This window comes from Poromitra crassiceps, assembly GCF_964638095.1.
Source record: "Poromitra crassiceps genome assembly, chromosome: 8".
In the NCBI taxonomy this organism is placed as follows: domain Eukaryota; kingdom Metazoa; phylum Chordata; class Actinopteri; order Beryciformes; family Melamphaidae; genus Poromitra; species Poromitra crassiceps.
In genome coordinates this window covers 36,646,400-36,665,368 of record NC_139629.1, presented here as the reverse complement: position 1 = coordinate 36,665,368, position 18,969 = coordinate 36,646,400, and the positions used below count along the sequence as shown (strand labels likewise).

At 42.5% G+C, this 18,969-nt stretch overlaps 2 protein-coding genes across 2 annotated transcripts in view; one reads left to right on the top strand and one right to left on the bottom strand.

The window, feature by feature from the left end:
• cep104 (centrosomal protein 104) overlaps positions 1-6,847 on the bottom strand; it is a gene marked incomplete at both ends in the record, with an annotated part of 42,528 nt that extends 35,681 nt beyond the window's left edge. The window contains 4 exons of the mRNA XM_083641193.1: positions 2,922-2,984; positions 4,508-4,646; positions 5,514-5,687; positions 6,735-6,847. Of these exons, the coding sequence (XP_083497319.1) occupies positions 2,922-2,984; positions 4,508-4,646; positions 5,514-5,687; positions 6,735-6,847 (489 nt within the window). The remainder of the gene's footprint in view (positions 1-2,921; positions 2,985-4,507; positions 4,647-5,513; positions 5,688-6,734) is intronic.
• Positions 6,848-8,329: 1,482 nt separating this feature from the next.
• Positions 8,330-17,651, top strand: lrrc47 (leucine rich repeat containing 47). Its single transcript, XM_083641728.1, has 9 exons — positions 8,330-8,669; positions 9,129-9,410; positions 9,908-10,168; positions 10,611-10,796; positions 11,211-11,327; positions 12,253-12,368; positions 13,392-13,494; positions 14,873-14,962; positions 16,823-17,651. The coding sequence occupies exons 1-9, from the start codon at positions 8,382-8,384 to the stop codon at positions 17,042-17,044; spliced, it is 1,665 nt and encodes a 554-aa protein (XP_083497854.1). The 5' UTR covers positions 8,330-8,381; the 3' UTR covers positions 17,045-17,651.
• The last annotated feature ends 1,318 nt before the right edge of the window (positions 17,652-18,969 follow it).

Genomic DNA, 18,969 nt, shown 5'->3' with positions numbered 1-18,969 from the left:
TCGATATACCAGCCGGGGGGGTGCAAATCTGCCGGGGGTCTGGGGATCTGATTAGATATTTTGCTAATACATTTTAATAAAACTTCTTAATAACACTCTATAGACACAGGAAACTGCTTTTGATTCCAAACTACTACTTTTTTCTTTTGCTAGTAGTACACTATAATCCCTTTTTGTGTCAAAGGGAGGGATGACTTCAGCAGTCTTCCTCCCAGAGCTCATCTTGACCAGTTCACACGCCTGACGTGTTGCCTGTTGCCATGCTGGTATTACTTACGTCAGCATGCATTTTGAGTTGACCTAAGTGCTGCTAACAATCCTCTACCCACAATGCTCGTTCAGTGTCAAAAGGGCGTAAGTGTCGTTAGTGATGGCTGCAGATGACGGGAAATGCTCTTTATTGGTTTTACTGGGTCTCAGCTCAGCGTTTGATACGGTCGATCATGCTATCCTAAATAGGCAAAAACCCAGTTGGTGGATCACGGTATCCTGTTAAATAGGCTAAATCAGTTCGGTGGGTGACGTCTGCCTTGGACTTGTTCTCATCTTATCCTGCTGACAGGAGTCTTTCCGTCTCTATACATGTCAGACACATGCTGTGTGTGTCCCAGGACACCACTTAAGCCATGTTCAGACTAGGAGGCCAAATCTGATTTGTGAACTTTAATGACCTATTAACACATTGACTGCCAGCCTTTTTTCAATGCTGTAGGTAGGTTCTGCCAGGGGGGTTTTTGAGGATTCTAGGCTCATTTTACAAGAGCCGAGGATTCTTTTCTGTTAGGACTTCGTGAACACCAATCATCTAAAAAGAACTAATAGAATGTGTGCTTTCTCTGTCTAAAAGAGTTTGTTTGTAGAGTTAGTAGTTATGTAAGCATTAGCAGTTGAATACAGCATGGTTTCAGCGTCAGAAAAAATATTCAGAGATAAACAGCTTTTTGTGAAATTCGATAGAACAGTCACTTTAACCATTCATTTTTGGCATCAGTAAGACCTAAACAATAGTTTTGAACAGTAATTTCCTCCATAACAGCAGGAAACTCCCCTCTGCTCAACTCCTCCCTCCGTGGGCGTTCTTCTTGGCTGCAGCGCCGTGTCACAAGCACTTTCCTACCTGTGCAAATGCACTTTCTCATACTCTCGACCTCTCAAATAAATTTCTGAATAGAAATTAAATTACTCTAAATTAGAGCGAAAAAGAAACAAAAAAGAATGGGTTGAAAATCCCATTCTAAAAGCCTTTTATGGCTGTTTCCAATTTGGTGCTATTTTGCAAGGCAAAATGGCCTGCTGCACCACAAGCTTGTCACCAGTCTCACTGCTTTGCTGCTGCTGTGCGGCTGTGAGCCTGTCTGCGCGGCCGCTCTTTGAGGAAGTCTGGTTGGACTCGCTCGCTTCTTGGAGTTTTGGTTGAGAGCTTTGATGAAGCTTTTGCGATTCTGGTCATATTTATGCTGCGTGTTTCAAAGTGTGTTCCATCCGTAATCTATTATGCAAGTTTGCAATCCCGCACTGCCAGCAATCAGCGCGAAAACGAAAGCGTTTTCGCCAATCCATTTTCATGAGAATGGCTTCGTCACACTGCTTTTTGCTTGCCTTCCTCCTTCCTTGTCGCCACTTAGTGGGTCGGTGGAATGGGTTGTACACGTTGTACACGTCCAATACTTATATAAGAGATGTAAAAGGGTTAGATGCACATCCCACCGTCAAAAAAAAAAAATCGATTCTGACGACGTGTTAACACGTCGTTGGCAGTCAACAGCTGGATTCTGAAAACGTGTTAACACGTCGTTGGCAGTGAACGTGTTAATGATTCTATCCAGATTGGTTTTATGAGTGTACGCTCCAAGTCTGATTTGTGTCACTTGTCCCAAACCACATGGAGGTAGTTTCCAATCTGCTTTCGACTGATGTGACATCAGTGTGGACGCGCTGATCACCCACATCAGATTTGAGAGTGTCTTTTGCAGGGGGCGGGGACTTGGAGAGCAGAGAGCAGACATGCAAACACTGCCAGAAACATTGTATGTTGGCTTTGTATTGTATGTTCGCTCATTGGCGTATCTGGACACACAGATCCGACTTGAACACTTGCCCAAATCAGATTTGTGGCAGTGCGGACACACTCCCAAATCACATTTGGGAAACCAATCAAGATAATGATGATTAATGACTTTAGCAGCAAATCGGATTTGCCTGTAATGTGAACATGGCCTTATTGACCTGTCCTGGGACACATTCAAAGACCTGTAAAACACAGAGATAGCTTCAGCTTCCAGCAGTCTTACTATCAGAGCTCATCTTGACCATTTCACGCTCCTAACATGTTGCTAGCATTGCTTACGTCAGCATGCATTTTGAGTTGGCCTACTGGTAAGTGCTGTTAGAATCTTCTACCCACAATGCTTCCTTCCTCATTCTCAAAAGTGGGGTTTTGCTGGGTGTCAAAAGGGCGTAAGTGCAATTATGCCCTTTTGGCAGCAGACCCATACTTTTAACGTTACTGCTTTCAGTTTTTGTTGAATTAAAACTTTAATTGATATATAATTCTCAAAGACAATAAGCCGGTGGTTGATATGTGAGTGTGGCTCATGTAAGATTATGCTGTACCACTCAAATAAAAATAATTATTAAAAAAAAAATGATATTAAAATGATATGATGAATGCTCATTAGGCCTGTTTCCCAGTTGACTGCGCCAAAGGCTAAAACGGCCATCATTGTGACTTCAATGACAACAGATGGGTAAATGATGAAACATCAATCAACTCCAATTCCAAGTGACTGATGACGGGCATTTCTACACACATTCACAGCACAACAGCACCACCCACTGTTGTGCCGATGTAACTTTAACACAACATGCGGCTGAACGGGATGAACACTCGCACAGACCAACATTCAGGAGTGCTCACTTACAATTGTGTTAAAAGCATTGTCATCCACAGTGTCTCCGAGAACATTGATGGCAACCAAAGCAACCTGAAATCATAAATCATAAAGAGATGCTGGTGAGGTGGTTGGATGAAACGGAACAGTCAGAGAAAATGTAAAAAAAATAAAATAATTGATGAGTAATGATGATTGATGAGCTGAACAGTCCCATGACATCTCTTGCCCCAAAAGTGAGTTTCCCATTCATTTTCTCCATAGACGTTTCAAAAAATCCTTATATAATGAGTTTTAAGGCTGGAACCAAGCCAACTCGTGACCTACTGAATCAAAACATTTCAGTTGGAGCAAAAACAAAAAGGGGGGGGGTCCTCGAAAATTCTAATTTCCCCCGTTATTTGTCTATGGAAATGTCTATTGAGAAAATGAATGGGAAACTCACTTCTGGCCTTCCGGGGCAAGATATGCCACGTGACTGTTCAGCTCTATAGTGTGTAATAATAAAGGCCTGGCCTTCCTTTCACTACATTGTAAGTAACAAATCGCACATTGTCTGCAGGTTTCAGAAGACTGTTTTAACAATACTTGCAAGTGAATTTGAAACCAATGCAACAAAATCAGGTTCTTTCTGTTTGAACATTGCTAATGACATATCTGAAAATATATATGGGCAGAATATGAAAAATGGCAACAAGAAATTAATTGTTAAAGGACAATAATAACAAGATTCAAGATGTTTATTGTTAATCTGGTTGTACAAGTACACTCGTGTGAAATGAATGTCAATGGTGAAATCAATTGTGACGACCAAACTTGCTAGCTAAACTGGAGACCGCAACAACGTTAGCCTGTGTACGAGGATGGAGCCAACCTCACCCTGTTGTAGCTTGGTTGTAAAAGGAATTTGAATTATTCCTTGTTGTCATGACAACGGTAAGCTCTTGCTTCATAACCTTTCAATTCAGAGTGCAAAACCTGCAAAAATTTGAGAAAGCTTTTATTTTATATTGTTGGCAAATGACCATGTTATAAGCGGAAAAATTAGTACATGTGCGATAAACAGTTTTAAGGTCTCCGCTTTCTGGTTCTTCGCCTCCACGTTGTGCCTTCAAACCGTTTAACGCACACCTACGCATTGATTATTCCTTACTTATTTTCAACTGGGATCTTACTTTCCTAGTTTTTGCCATCATTATGATTGATTGTGTTTGAAATCTACTTCCCTGTAGAGCTTAACTAGCTCTGATGATCTGTCATGGTTCTCGCTAATTTCTGCATTTCTGCACTTCAGCACTAGGAAGCTATAGATAATTTTTTCTGGCTCAGTCTAAAGAGGTCTGTATCCTTTTTTAGACCATTTCTTAAAATTATTCTTATAGACTTGCTTTTATTTGATAATGTTTTTATTAATTATTTTTTTACTGTGATTGTTTACTTTTATGCTTCTTGCCATTTCATATCCGACAATCCCAAACAGGCGTCTAATCCCGTGTTGACACTGTGAGCAACACGATCATCACTGTCTCTTTGTATTTCTGTCATACGTAAAGCACTTTTTGAACATGGATTTTAGGAAAGTACTATCAAAATAAAGTTCTTATCTGACAGAGGACCTGATTGTTGAGGTTGTAGCGGTTGGCGTGGTTTCGGTGGAACGTTATTCTCAGGTACGTTCCGATAGCATCTACGTGGACGGACTTCAGCTCCCGGGACTTGAAACCTGTCTTCTCATTGTCCGATAGAGAGACATACCTGTGCATAGAATACAATGTCTCTTTTTCAGTTCAAGTCTTCTGCCGTGACAACGCACTACATTTTGCATTCTATGGCAATTCCTATTTGTAATAATGCCAAATGCCATCAGCTGTGTGTATGTGGATTCTCTGTATATTCTCTCTATATACACTGTGATGTGCATACTGGCAATGTGTCATGAAGGAAATTGTGATAGAAACATTTGTTTAGCACTTCTACATCAGCCACTTTATATTTGGAGTATCTGTAATAACAAAAAATAAAATAAAAATAAAAACATATATCTATGCCTTTGTTAAAAGGACTCCTTCCTACTAGTCAGCAGGGATTCTTCAGGACCTGGTCATTTATCTTTTATGTTGTGAATTCACATTGTTTCCTCATATTGTCTCTTTTTTTTTACCTTTATTTAACGAAGTAATATCTCATTGAGATTGAAAGGAAATCTCTGACATGTGCGACCTGGCCAAGGTGTCAGTATACTTTTCACATGTTACTTTGAAAATATGTTGATATTCATATTATTTTTCACTTACTGTATTCTCATACTGCAAGATTTTGGTACCTTTGACCATCATATTTTTCATTATTTTGTATGTCTGTTATATGGCCCTTACCTGCATACATGCTGTAATTCATATTTGATAGTTTTCATTCTTATATTTCTAATAGATTCTTGTGTCGTAATTGCCAGTTCCATCATGTTTAAGACCCCAAATCCTGCATATTTTTCTTTGCTGTAATTCCATTACTATTCTGCTGCAACAGCAACTCAGTTCCCAACAGCGATCATTAAAGTTTCATCTTATCTCAAGCTAAATGTGTATTTCTGATGAAAAGATGCTGAGAGGTGAGCCGTCTCACCCCAGCCTGCGGAGCTGTGCGGGGAGACTGGGGGCGCTGCTGTCAGGGAGGGCGTCTCCGATGTGGAACTCCACCTTGGCTGGGATCAGGTACTGGTGGGCCAGCAGCTGCAGCTTCCTCACCCGGCAGCGCTCCACCAGCTGGAGGGTGATCTGCTGGGGGTAGGTGCACGACCTGGAGGGGGAGGGACGCAAAGCTTACCTTAAGAGTAGGACTTGGCAATATGCACAAAATTAAATATCACAATATCTTTTACCCAATACCTCGATATTGATACTGCGTTAATAATGTTGGTGTTTTCACGAAATATTGACATAATGAGATTTTTGATAAATAATCATCAGTAATGTGGATAACGACTAAGTGAGTCAAGGCAAATAATATAACAACTAGAACAGTCTGGTAAGTTCAGAAAATTACATCACTTGACATAGGTGGTGGATGAGTTGAGTCCCCCCAATATGTGAAGCACTTTTTGAGTACTTATAAAAGTTAGAAAAGTACTTAAATCTAAGATGATATTTAGTATTTCATATCACGATATTGATATAATATCGATAGATTGCCCAGCCCTACTTTATTGATAGTTAACTATTATTATTATTATTATTATTATTATTATTGCATCTTTTGCCTTTATTTGTTGAGACCCAGTAAAGAGAGACCATAAAGACTGAAAGTATTTACAATCAAGTACAGGAGTGTCACAGGGAAAGTAGTCATTGATATTGTTATTGTTATATTGATATTATTGTTGTACACATGGTTTATTACTGTAAGATATGACAGGTACAGTGTGCTGGCACAGACAATAGTATGTTAGGTAAGGGTCATGATGCTGTAATACAATGTTAGCAGAGCTACATGGGTTTTAATGATTTTGAATGGTCATTTTATGGTTTTTCCTGCTCAGACTCAGATGTAACATTCCAAGAGAACAGCCGCAAAGAACTTGATTCATTTTTTAACAATTTTGCATTTTTTATTTATTTGTTAATGCAGCTTGACTTTTTAATATTCTATGATAATTTACTGAGTTGAAACCATCTTGATATACTACCCTTTTTTTTTTTTAGCAATTGGAAATCTGTGTAAAATAAAAATCAAGTCGGAGTCATCAGTGAACGGTCAGAGAATGTGTTTGAGTGTATTACTTTGTGAAATCATACAGTGTCAGTCACTGGACTGACTTAAAATAAACCCCTATGTGGCTGTAGTTACCTGGTGGATCTCCAGCCATTGACAGTGGGTGCATGGACCATCAGCTCCTTAGCACTGAAGTTGTCCTCGTGACCTGAAGAGCTGACCACGACGAAACCAATCTTCCTGGGCATCCCTCTGATGGACACTAACAGAACAGACAAGCATTTTGCTCCCTCATTTGATTTATTTAACAAGGTTAGTCCCACAAGGGTAGTCCCACTGTCCCACTGAGATTAATACTCTCATTTTAAAGGGAGATCTGGAGGTTTTATTTATTGACACCAACCTGGCAAGGGTCTATGGATTGTTGTTTTCAAATTTTTTTTTTTTATTAATTACTGTTGTGACTCTGTTAATCACCAAAGGACATCACAAAAGTTGTTTTTAGATGTTCCTGCTGGTGTGTAGAAAGTCTTGATAGGTTTCTAGGAGAACAGGCCCCGCCAAACTCTATTCAAAAATCGACAACAATTCAGTGTCGCATATACGTGCACACCTCGTAGATCCTAATTTAAGGCTGTTATGAATAGGCTATAGTGCGCAATTCGGCACCCTGGTTGTCAGGACAGTAACTCTTAGATAGAATCGGACTGGTTCACATTCTAGTGTAAAAGGATTAACGTTAACGTGATGGGAAACGCAGCGATCCACTTTGTAAAATCCAGATTTTATAACTAACTTGTAAGTAACACCGCATTTAGCTAGCTAACGTTAAGTAAGTTAAATTACTCCGCCAGCAGCTAGCTAATTCAATCTTCAGCTACATTTTCACTAGCTAGAATCCTATAAATGTACTGACAACTGATATGCGACACAACAACCCTGTCGTTGGTAAACGGTTTAAAGTAAATGGAAGTTTTACTGCATGCATTTCAAAGATATCTTACCACGAACATCACCGTAATGTTGACAGGTCGCAGTCCCATTTCATCTCCATAACCACCACTGACAACAACCAGGGCGGACATGCGCAGTGGCAGTATTAGTCACTCGCAAGGAATTGTGGTCAATGAAGTTTTCGACATACTGTGTGCAATCGACATCAAGAGCAGTATGGCTCTGCAAGAGCCACTTCACGTAGGTGTTTCGCAATAAGACACAATTAATGTTGGTTGTATTATAGCTGTGCGTACATGTTGTGGCGAATGACAATATCGACAAGCTTCCAAATACACGTTTTGACAACTTCTTGATGGTCGAGGTGGAAGCAGAGCAACGTCAAGTCACGAAAGTTAGCTATAATACCGGAAGTTATGCGATTTTCCATTCAAAATACAAGCTCGACGTTAAAAACAGAAATACGTTGCGCAAAACAAAAAGCCAAACAACTATGATTACTATTAATGTATATGTTCTTGCTTAAACATGTTATTTAACTTTGGTACTTTGAAAAGCTCCAAATGCAGTCAGTCGGTCGTTGTCGATATCATTATTTATGTTAGATTTTCATCGGAAGTTCTATGTTTTCTTGTTGTCCTGGCTGACTTGACAAGTGTAGTCACGCACACGTGCAGTAGATGGCAGCAGGCAGCCATCTTCATTGATGCATGCTGGTGGTGTCCGACAGTAAACCAGAGAAGAAGAAGAAGGAGCGGAAGAAGAAGAAGACTTGACAATTCATTGGTCTTTAGCCTAGCAGCTAGCAGCAGGTTAGCAGCAGGCAGCATGGATGACTTGGAGCAATGGCCAGAAATAGAAAATGCGGCGAAAGAGAAGAGACGGGAGCTGGTGCTACAGGGCGCGGCGGTGGACAGCAGAGTCGCCTCTAACGGGGGGCTCAGCCCGGCCATCTTCTCCCTCACGCTGCTCAACTACCTGGAAGTTATCCAGTGCCCCAGTCTGACAGAGCTCCACGAAGACATCCAACATCTGACCAACCTCCAGAGCCTCATACTCTGCAGGAACAAGCTGGCCTCCATCCCCAAAGTCATCGGCAGTCTCAGCTCCCTCAAGGTTTGTTTGTGTGTTTGTTTGATTGATTGATTGATTTGAAGGGACAGTGCACATTAATTAACAATAACATGAGACATCACATCATGTAAATGTGCCAGATTTAGCCACAGAGGCTTTCATCTGGAGCCCCTGGCAGGTACATATCGTTAATAAAACAATGACATAGCTGTTCCAGATTATGATAGCATATTTGATTATCCAGTAACCACTGTTTTATACATTAGAGAAAGAATTGAGAGTGGTATAGTGTAGGGATGTGCTGCTTGTTAGGAAAGGGCTCGCTGACTGCCCAAAAGTAGTTTTTTTTTACACACCATGACCATTTCTATAGGCAAGTAAAATATCAGCAAATTTGATCATGTTTTTCCGTTTCAGAAATTCTATTTAGCTAAAATGTTACAATGATGATAAGAACTTGAACTTGTTATCCAATGTTTTACTTGTTATCCAATGTTTCAGGTTCTGGACCTTTCAGTCAACAGCCTCCGAGTTTTACCAGAGGAGATCACCCGACTCAGGGAGCTCAAAACGCTCAACGTGAGCTGCAACAGCCTGGAGTCCCTGCCTGAGGGCCTGAGCCAGTGCACTAAGCTCTCCACCATCAACATCTCCAAGAACCACATCACGGGATTCCCCGCCGACTTCTACTCTGAGCGGCTGGATCTCCTCAGCACCGTGGTCGCCTCGGACAACTCTATTGAAGAGCTGAGAAGTGATGTTAACAAGCTGTCCGCTCTGAAGGTATGGGCCCAGGGTTCCTGTGCAGGTCTGGAAAATAAAATGAATTTCATCATTTCCAGGTCTTGAGCCGTTTGAGAATTTGAAAAAATGAGAAGTGTGTCAAATGTTGTGGTTCAGGTCCGATATACACATAATTATAGCGTTTATGTTGTTGTAGAGTCATTTGTATGTATGTATATTGTATTTATTGCATGTGATGTTCTATGTTGGAACCTGGCTTATGTAATGTAATGTAGGCTACTGAAAACAGCAGAGTGATGTACTGTATGTTATTAGCATGTTGCTGCCACTTGCTAACACATTTTCTTGATTTTCTTGATTGATTCTGGTGTAAGATAACGTTATAAACTTGATGGTGATATTTACAATATTCAGCGTCAAGCATAATGCTAGAAGTTTTGTTATTTGTTAGTAGTCAAGTGTCAATTCATAACGTCAATTTACTGTGTGTATAACCTTGCACACACCCAACCGATGCTTGTGTCTCTCTCCCCCAGATGTTGGACCTCTCCAACAACAAGCTGAGCGAGATCCCCCATGAACTGAGTGACTGCTCCCACCTGAAAGAGATCAACTTCAAAGGCAACAAGTTAAAAGACAAGCGTCTGGAGAAGATGGTCAACGGCTGCCAGACCAAGTCCATCCTGGACTACCTCCGAGCCGGGGGCCGAGGGAAAGGCAAGGGAGACGAGGCGGGGGAGGGCGGGCGGAACCAGGCGGACAAGAAGAAGAAGCAGAGGAAGAAGAAGAAAGCGGAGGTAGGGATGTCACGATACTAGAATTTCTAACTTCAATCCGGATAACCAGGAAAATATTGATACTCAATACCATTTTCGATACCACGGGGGAGGGGGGATGACAACAAGAGAGCCATAATAATAAACGAAGACAGATGGACGGACAGACGCACACGTCTCCATAATCTAGGCCCGATAAAACTCATTCAAAACTTACTCAGCAAATTACCCCTGCTCTTGTCATCAGCCTATCCGAACACTTTGAGCTTGTTGCAGCGACAGATACCAATGATAGGGAGGGAAAAATCAGTCATATCTATACTGTTGCAAATGAGTATTGTATCCATTTAAATTCTTTAGTATTGATACTTATCGATACTATCGATACCTGTTGCAAATGAGTATTGTATCCATTTCAAAAATGTTTAATATTGATGCTAATTGATACTTTTGACAACCCTAGGAGGAGGAGGACGAGGACTTGAACAGGCTGGTGGTTCGGGTTCTGCACGTGTCGGACGCGGCGGCGGCGCTCACGGTCACAGTGAGCGCCGCTGCGCGGGACGTGCGGCCGTACCTGGTGTGCTGCACGGTCCGCGGCATGAACCTGAGGAGTGGCAACGCTCTCAAGAGGTTTCTGATGGCCCAGGTAAGGTCAAAGGTCAAAGTCAGACTCCCAGTCACAGTTTGAATTAGGGCTGCAACTAACGATTGTTTTCATCGTTGATTAGTATGTCGGTTGTTTTCTCGATTAATTGATTAGTAGTTTGGTCTATAAAATGTCAGAAAATGGTGAAAATGTCGACCAGCGTTTCCCAAAGCCGAAGAAGACGTCCTCAAATCTCTTTTCTATATATCTCTTTTCTAATATATACTATAAAAAAACATATAGGGAAATACATCATCTTAGTCTCGTGTGTTGATCAGAGTTGTGATTAAAGGGTTGGGTGGGCCCCGGACGATTTTCAGATTTCAAAGTGAGCCGTGGCATTCTGAAGTTTGGTTAAGGCTGCTGTAGAGTATAACCACTCCACACAAAAACACCACTCCCCTGTTCTTCCAGACCAAGCTCCATGATGACCTGTGTGGTAGAAGGACCACTGCAACCATCGCAACTCATGACATGGAGCTTCTCAAGGCTCCGCTGGTGTACGATGCCAAGCCCCCTACCGAGCTAAAGGTATCCTACTATTAATTTACATTACATTACATTTTAAGCGTTAAAGCCACTATTTCCACATTAAAATAACTCAAAATGAGTAGACCTATGTTATATATATTTATTAGTTGTGTTAGGCTACTTACATTATTCCAAATGTTTCCAACAATGTTGAAACCCAGAGAAAGCCGTAATTCCATTAAAGGACATGACCATGTCATTCGGTCGCCTGTCGATGACATCATCAGAGCGCCGGCTGTTAGCCGTATGGCCGGACAAAACCGGCCGACTATTTTCTTCCCGTTTCAAGTCGTTTTTAATGATATCTTTTAACTGGATGAAGGATTTTAGTCATTAGAGAAGCTGAGCAAACAGCTGGCCTCTGACGTCCTGTGTCCGCCGAAGAGCCTCGGAGAAACAGTGAGTTTTAGCAAACTTCGTTAATAAGTGTTTTTTTACATTACTAGTTTTAATCACAGATTCCGTTTGTTTTCTACTATAAAACCTCATGAACAATGAACACTGAAGGAATCCTAACCGAAAGATAAAATGGCAATGGCGATGAAGACAACAACTCCCATGATCCCACGCTACATTACTTCACCACGTCATCAACCCCGTCTTTTGTTATTGAGTGCGAGACCTCATAGCAGCAGAAAATGACATTGTACATTTACATTCAGCTTTAGAAGTCTATAAACTGTTGCAATGTTGTGGTGCGCTGTCTCGACGGTGAGGAACCAAACCCAGCCACGCAAAACCTGTTCTGATCGGACCAGATGTTGTTGTCAGTTCTCTGTTTATATCAGTCTGTATCTGTGTAGCCTACTTCTGTTTATACATAAGGTATTCTTCAGAGTGGCTGTGTAGCCTACTTTGTGTTGTAGTTGTGGTGCATGGAAAGCTGTTAGAAAGCCACAGATTGACCACGGTGATGTGTTGTCAGATCGTGCCTCTGGGGCGGAAGGAGATCACGGCCGTGGAGCTGATGAAGCAGCTGCAGCTAGAAGCCGACGACCAGAGGAAGCAGAGGAAGAGGCAGAACGTCTCGGGCCTCCACAAGTCAGTGCAACACCAAACTTACACATTACATTATCATTATAAAACAACTCACACATGACATATTATTATATCTATATATCTATATATATCTATCTATATGTGTGTGTGTGTGTGTGTGTGTGTATGTGACGATTATATTGTAAGAAAAGTTCATCTCTGCTTCTGATGGGCTTATAATCTGCTGGTAATGAATCACAAAGCACGTCACGTAAAGTGTTATTGAAAAACATGAGGATTAGATTTGTACCCCTTTCGGTTTGTAGACCGATTCCTCTGAAGTGGAAGCAGGCACGATGACAATGACATTTTTGGATGCCATTATTTTCCAGGAACAATAAAACCACGATTGTTTCCTGTCTCTGTTTGGAGTGGCCTCTGGGCGGGCTCCAGCAGCATTTCCTTTGTTTAAGGCTCAGCTTCAGCATGATGACCAGGCTGTTTTCTTTTGTTTCGACAGAAGAGGGCAGTATAAAACTTTGAAAATGAAAATACCAATATGTTTCACAGCACAACTTTTTTAGCCTGCATAGTGCCATTTTAGTTTTTGGGAACACATTGTGAACGCATGATCATTATTTTATATATATTATTTATATCAGAGCATGAGATGAGATAAACATCAAGTGCTATTTATCCATCTAGATCGTTTTGGTGTGAGTTGCTGAGTTTTGGAGATATCGGCCGTAGAGATGTCTGCCTACTTTAGAATACAGTGGAATTGGATGGCACTCGGCTCGTGGCGCTCAAAGCTCCAAAAAAATACATTTGACAAACTCAACAGCAATGTCTCTTTCCAGGAATCACGACCCGCTTACTCACAATAATCCACATACCTTGTTGTGAGCAGTTTCATGTAGGAAATAATAAAAAATAGAGTCCGCACACTGGCAGCTGCTCCCAAATATTTAATCGGAGACCACAAAAAATGTGTGACGTTTCGGGCAAAGCCCGAATAGCAGCTAGCATGTATGTAGTTTGGTCAAAATAAATTTGCTATTTTATTTAAATGTTGTATGTTAACAGATACCTGCAGCTTCTGGATGGCAAAGCTCTCTACCCCTGCCTGCTGGATGCAGATGGACATGTGATCTCATTTCCACCGATCACCAACAGTGAGAAAACCAAGGTGTGTGTGTGTGTGTGTGTGTGTGTGTGTGTGTGTGTGTGTGTGTGTGTGTGTGTGTGTGTGTGTGTGCGCGCGCGTGTGTGTGTGTGCGCGTGTGTGCGCGCATGTGATCTTAATCTGACCATAGACACTTGTCTTTCTCACAGGACAGAACAGTTTGAATTGAATCTGTTTTTAAGGATGCCATTATGTGAAGCAGTCCTGACATACGGTTATATTTGGGTAACATTATGTCAGGCTTGCTTTCCATAATGGTCGGCTTTTTTTCTTTATAGGACTTTGTACATTGACTGACGAGACAGGAATACCAGATACAAACACTAATTATATTTTATTGCTCCCGGAGTTAGGCTATGCTTCCTTCCTAGGTATCATAATTGAGTCCTCAGATAAGAGAGCAGGTGCAAATAAATGCTGTCACAGAGATTTGGTCGAGCGATACCGTCGAGCTGATGTTGACATAAATGACAATGAAACCAATGATCCAGAATATGCAAGGTGCTTTTGTCTCATTGGAATCCAGGCACACTGTATCTGGCACAGTCTTATAAAACTAGTTTTACTTGGTAAAACCAAGCGATTCAGCTATATTTCACTCAGACCAACAAAAAAAAGTAGATTAAAAGAAATAATATAAAAATCTACCTTTTGTTTTTTAAGTTTTGGTTTGTATGCCTAAACCGGAAGGGGGCGTGACTTTGGCTCTCTATATTAATCAACTTTGAATAAACAAGGGGGGGCATGGTGGCTCAGTGGTAGAGCTGTCGCCTCACAGCTAGAAGGTCCTGGGTTCGATTCTGACCTGGGACGCTGTGAGCGCTGAAGGAATGCGTGCCCGTCCGCATGTCCTCGAGTGCCCACCGCCCGGGTGGGGTCGTCAAAAGGGCCCTTCTGTGTGGAGTTTGCATGTTCTCCCCATGCCCCCCTCACCAAAACGATAGCAATATCCTGGTTGCTAATGTGGTTCCTCCTCTGGTCGTTGAGGGCGCATGTTCGGAGGGAGGGGAACTCCCACGTGCTATGTCCTACTGGTGAAGCCTCCCCTGTCAGGTGAAAAGAAGCGGCTGGCTAACTGCCCATGTCTCGGAGGAAGCATGGAGCCAGTTTCAGCTCTCCCCAGATCGGCAGAGGGTGGAGTAGCAACCAGGATAAATAAATTAAATTAGCACTAATGGGGGATAAAAAATGGGATCAAAAAAAAATCGGGGAGAAAAAGAAAAAAAAACTTTGAATAAACAAGCAAGTGGCGCTCTGTGTAGCAGCGTGTGGGGCGAGCAGCACTCTGTGCAGCAGCAGGGCGAAGGGGCACTGCACTAGTATCATATAGTTACATTTAAATAATATACATTGACACAATTAGCTGTGCTGTGTGTTCCAGATCAGGAAGACGACCAAAGAGCTGTTCCTGGAGGTGACGAGCTCCACCAGCCTGCAGACCTGTAAGGATGTCATGGACGCGCTCATCGCAGTAAGCTTCACTCTTTCTCCGGCGGTTTCTGCTGAAAAATGAGCGCGGTCAGTGTCAGGGCAGCAATATCCGTTGACGTCTGACCCCTCCCCTCCCACCACCACCTCCTCCTGTCAGTGGAAGAAGTGAGCTCATGGCGTCACACGGCCCGTCCCGGTGGTGTACAGTGTCGCACGCAGCTCACAATACCGCCGCTGCAACTCTAGAGCCGCGGCTGCGTCGATGCACCACACCATCGACCCGTTTTGGGTCACGTCCACGACGTCTAAACCGATCGAAGGGGACGGAACATATCAGGACTCTTTCTTTTTTCTTTGTTGTTGTTGTTATTGATTCTGACTAATGTAAGTGGGAATACCCCCCCACCATGACCCTGAAAAGGAATGAATGGGGGAAAAAATATGGAACGCATAAATGAATGATGTGAGCCATACTAACCGGACAATGACTCCACGGCATCACTGAGAGAGCAGCTAAACACTCCTGTCTTAATCCCCTTTCCCCACTTGAAGGAGCTTTAATTAAATTAAATTACCTGCCATGTGAAATTCGATGGAGTCGCCGAGGAGCTCTTAAGGGAGAACATGGCTGTGAAATTGAAACCGCGGGTTTAGGTTTGCAGGGACACGCAACTCATTTCCTCGCCGCAGGACAAGTTCCACAATCTCGGCGACAGATCACATACCCCGAGTAATGAATATTTTAGCAATGTAAACAAACGTGAAGATTCATCTGGGAGAATACGGTTAGCCAGGTCCAGGTGCACCCAGTGCACCTATTTAATAATGTGTATGCAAAAAAAAATCACAAAAATCTAATTTCTTTAGTTTTTCACACTTTTTCACATCCAAAGTTCATTTTTCAGGATTTCATTCATAACTGTAATCTACAGTATGCTGACGTCATGAAGAACTATCAAATGTCTAACCCATTTCAACCAATCATCGCGGCATGACAGCTGTCAATCAATCGGCAAGATGGCTGCCTAGTAACCTGGCCAGAATTTTCTAGCCCATAAATGTTAATATACTTGGCCAATAAGTATCTAGCATACAAAATAAAACAAACGGTAATGTCTTCATTTAATGTAGAATGCAAAGACATGTAAGTGGGCCGTTAAACTCGCATTCCAGGAATAGCGTTAACTTACCACGGCCCCTCGGTCATTTCACGCCGGCAGGCACCACTTTCTGCCTCGTCTTGGAAACTGCAGTCTGTCCGGAGACAGGCAACCGGTCCTGTCTGCCCTGATAGTGAGCCAGCCAGCGACTACGCATTCCACAGCGCTGTATTTACATTGTGTTTGTACATGGACTGTCATTGAAACGTGACCGGTAGGTTTCAGATTTGTCCGGTAAAATACATTATTCTGCGGTGCAGACTGTGCGGTGCAGACTGCTGTGGTGCAGACTGTGCGGTGCAGACTGCTGGGGTGCAGACTGCACTGCAGTGCCAGCTCGTTCTGTCCTTCAAGTCCGCTGGCATCCATCGATTTCACTGAGTGGGATTCACAGCATTCAAGCGCCAGGATTGGCCAACGCCAACTCCAGTCCCCAGTACCGTCAGACGCCTGAAGGGGAAGACAAATGTTCTGCACTACAAAAGTTACATATTCTAGCTTTAAATATTGACTTTTGGCAGTTTCATTAAAAAAATATTGTATCCGCCTTCAAACAACAATATCAGTCTCTAACCCTAATATCTAAATGTTGAGTTTTACAAATGGCTGTTTTGATGACCGTAACTGCATCTTCTCTTGAGAACTTTTGGGGAGAATTGTACTAACTGTAGAGCGAAGAGAGATAACAAAGAACGAACTAACACACATTTAACATCTGTAAATTCTGTTTTTAACCACAGAAAATGGCAGAATTGAACAAATTCACAGCAGAGCATAAGGAGGAGGCTGGGTCGGACGGGGAAGGAGAGACGCCCCCCGAAGCGGGCGCCGATGGCGACGCCTCGAGCGAACTGATCGTGCAGCAGATTCGAACTGTCGACCAAGACGGGAACCTCAAGGTGGTCTACCCGTCCAAGACTGACCTCTCCAACGACGTCAGCAACTTGACCGTCGTCTGGTAGTCGTGCTTTCCTTAACCTCTGTTGTTTACACTCATTCACATGCTACACTAATTAATGCTGCGCAGATCAGATCCCAAATTAAGGCAGACTTTTTGAACACGCATTTGTAAACGTACAGGAATCCTGTTCAGCAATGAAAACTGGATTGTTTGTGTCATTCAGCCAAAATCCTGCAGAAGTTTGATTTCGGCATAATATTAGTTAATAAATGTTGACAATTTAATTCACCAGCTGTCAGAAGCACATATAGGCCTGTGTAGGCTAATGCTGTTTGACAGTTTGAGTCCTGTTGGCACTTCCTGTGAGCATGCTAAAAATGAGTAAAATTAAACGGTTATATAACGTACACAAAATATGAATTTTTGTATACTTGTTTTTGTATCACTTCCAAAATCATGTATTTTGATTCGTTTATTTTTGTTTATTTAACGTAGGCTACTGCACTGTGGACTGGTCACTAATCTGGATTAGCGGAGACATGACAAATTTTGATTTGTAAACCTAAAGCATTTCCATTACCCCTTTTAGCAGCAGGGAATAAAGTCTGAATAAGTAAATAAACGTAACTTCAACACCCAGAGGCACAGCTGCTTGTTCATTTGTGTATTTCATATGGCACATAACAGTGGTTTACATTTCCTCCCCCTCCCCCAAATATGAATTCCTAAAAGTAAAAAAAAAATCTCTCTCTCTTTTGTGCTGAATGTTAATTTCTGTGGTGTTTCTGCGCTGCACTCAAGATCACCTGTCAATCAAACGGTCAATCAGACACCAGGGGCCAAACAGAGCTACAACCAGACACCAGAGGTCAAATGTATATTAAACCACGTGTACACGGGAAAAGTGTGCTGCACCACTTTCCATACAGGTTTCCAAATGTACACAAATCCACAGGCTGAGAATGTTGGTCCCGGGACACATCTCTCGCAGCATGCCTGCTGTACAGTCTGAGTCCATCTAGTGTGCTGTGGCAAAAAGGATCATGTAAGTGTGAATTTGGGTGAAATTTTATTTAGAGCTTTTTTGGGCTTACACAGATTTCTACACCGAAATATACACAGAGTTTAATACATTTGGCCGCAGGTGTTTACAACAGCAAATGGAAAAGTTGTTGTGTATGCAATCATAAGCAGACAGTTGCATAACAGACCTTTATTTCTATATGATACATGTCTTGCATTAGTAGGTAAAGGCTTACATTAATATGACAGACAGGTTTCATTTGGAGGTTGTGTGTGCAGGATGCATGTTTTTTCCCCTCGGCTCTGACAGGACTGGCGTATTGGCAGGTAAACTAGAAAGCGTATGGGTACTGTTACAGATCCAGTGACCGCTCAGGGGTGTGTGTGCGAGGGAGGCGTCTCAAAGAGACGGGCAAGTATAAAAGAAAGTTGCCGGTCAAGCGTGTCCGTGTGCGTCAAAGATGGATTAGTTTGCCTGACAGAAGATGCACGTTTTCATTTCAAAGCAGCAAACCTGACGGGAGCGATGAAAAGCACACACCGGGTACTTCAGAATAAGCCGGCTTGGTCAGATCCAAACAGGAGTCGGAGGTTCGGCCGATGGGGATTGAACGTGACCGAGAGGACAAGTCAGTGCTTGGAGATCAACGTCCAACGGATTGACAGGCTGTGCATTGCGAACGTCAAGACCGCGCGATCATCCGCCAACTTTCACCCGGCTGCAAAGTCGGCCAACCCCGCCGCACTCCACCTGTCTCGCTCCAGACACTTCATCGCCCAGACTAAACCAAGACCGGTTTCTACTGCTTCCATTCACCACAACGTCCCGTTACCACCTATCAGTGGGTCAAGAATCATCTCTGGCAAAGCGGAGCGTGTTTCTGGACCGATGCACACCGACCGGTCAGCCTTAAGGAATGGATGCAATACCCAGCTATCAGTTTCTAGTGTGATGAAAGAAAG

Bases quoted from the DNA above. Each gene is read 5' to 3' on its own strand.
- lrrc47 (XM_083641728.1), top strand. From the start codon at position 8,382: ATGGATGACTTGGAGCAATGGCCAGAAATAGAAAATGCGGCGAAAGAG. The intron at 9,411-9,907 runs GTATGGGCCCAG...TCTCTCCCCCAG, and splicing joins ACAAGCTGTCCGCTCTGAAG to ATGTTGGACCTCTCCAACAA. The intron at 10,797-11,210 runs GTAAGGTCAAAG...CTGTTCTTCCAG, and splicing joins AGAGGTTTCTGATGGCCCAG to ACCAAGCTCCATGATGACCT.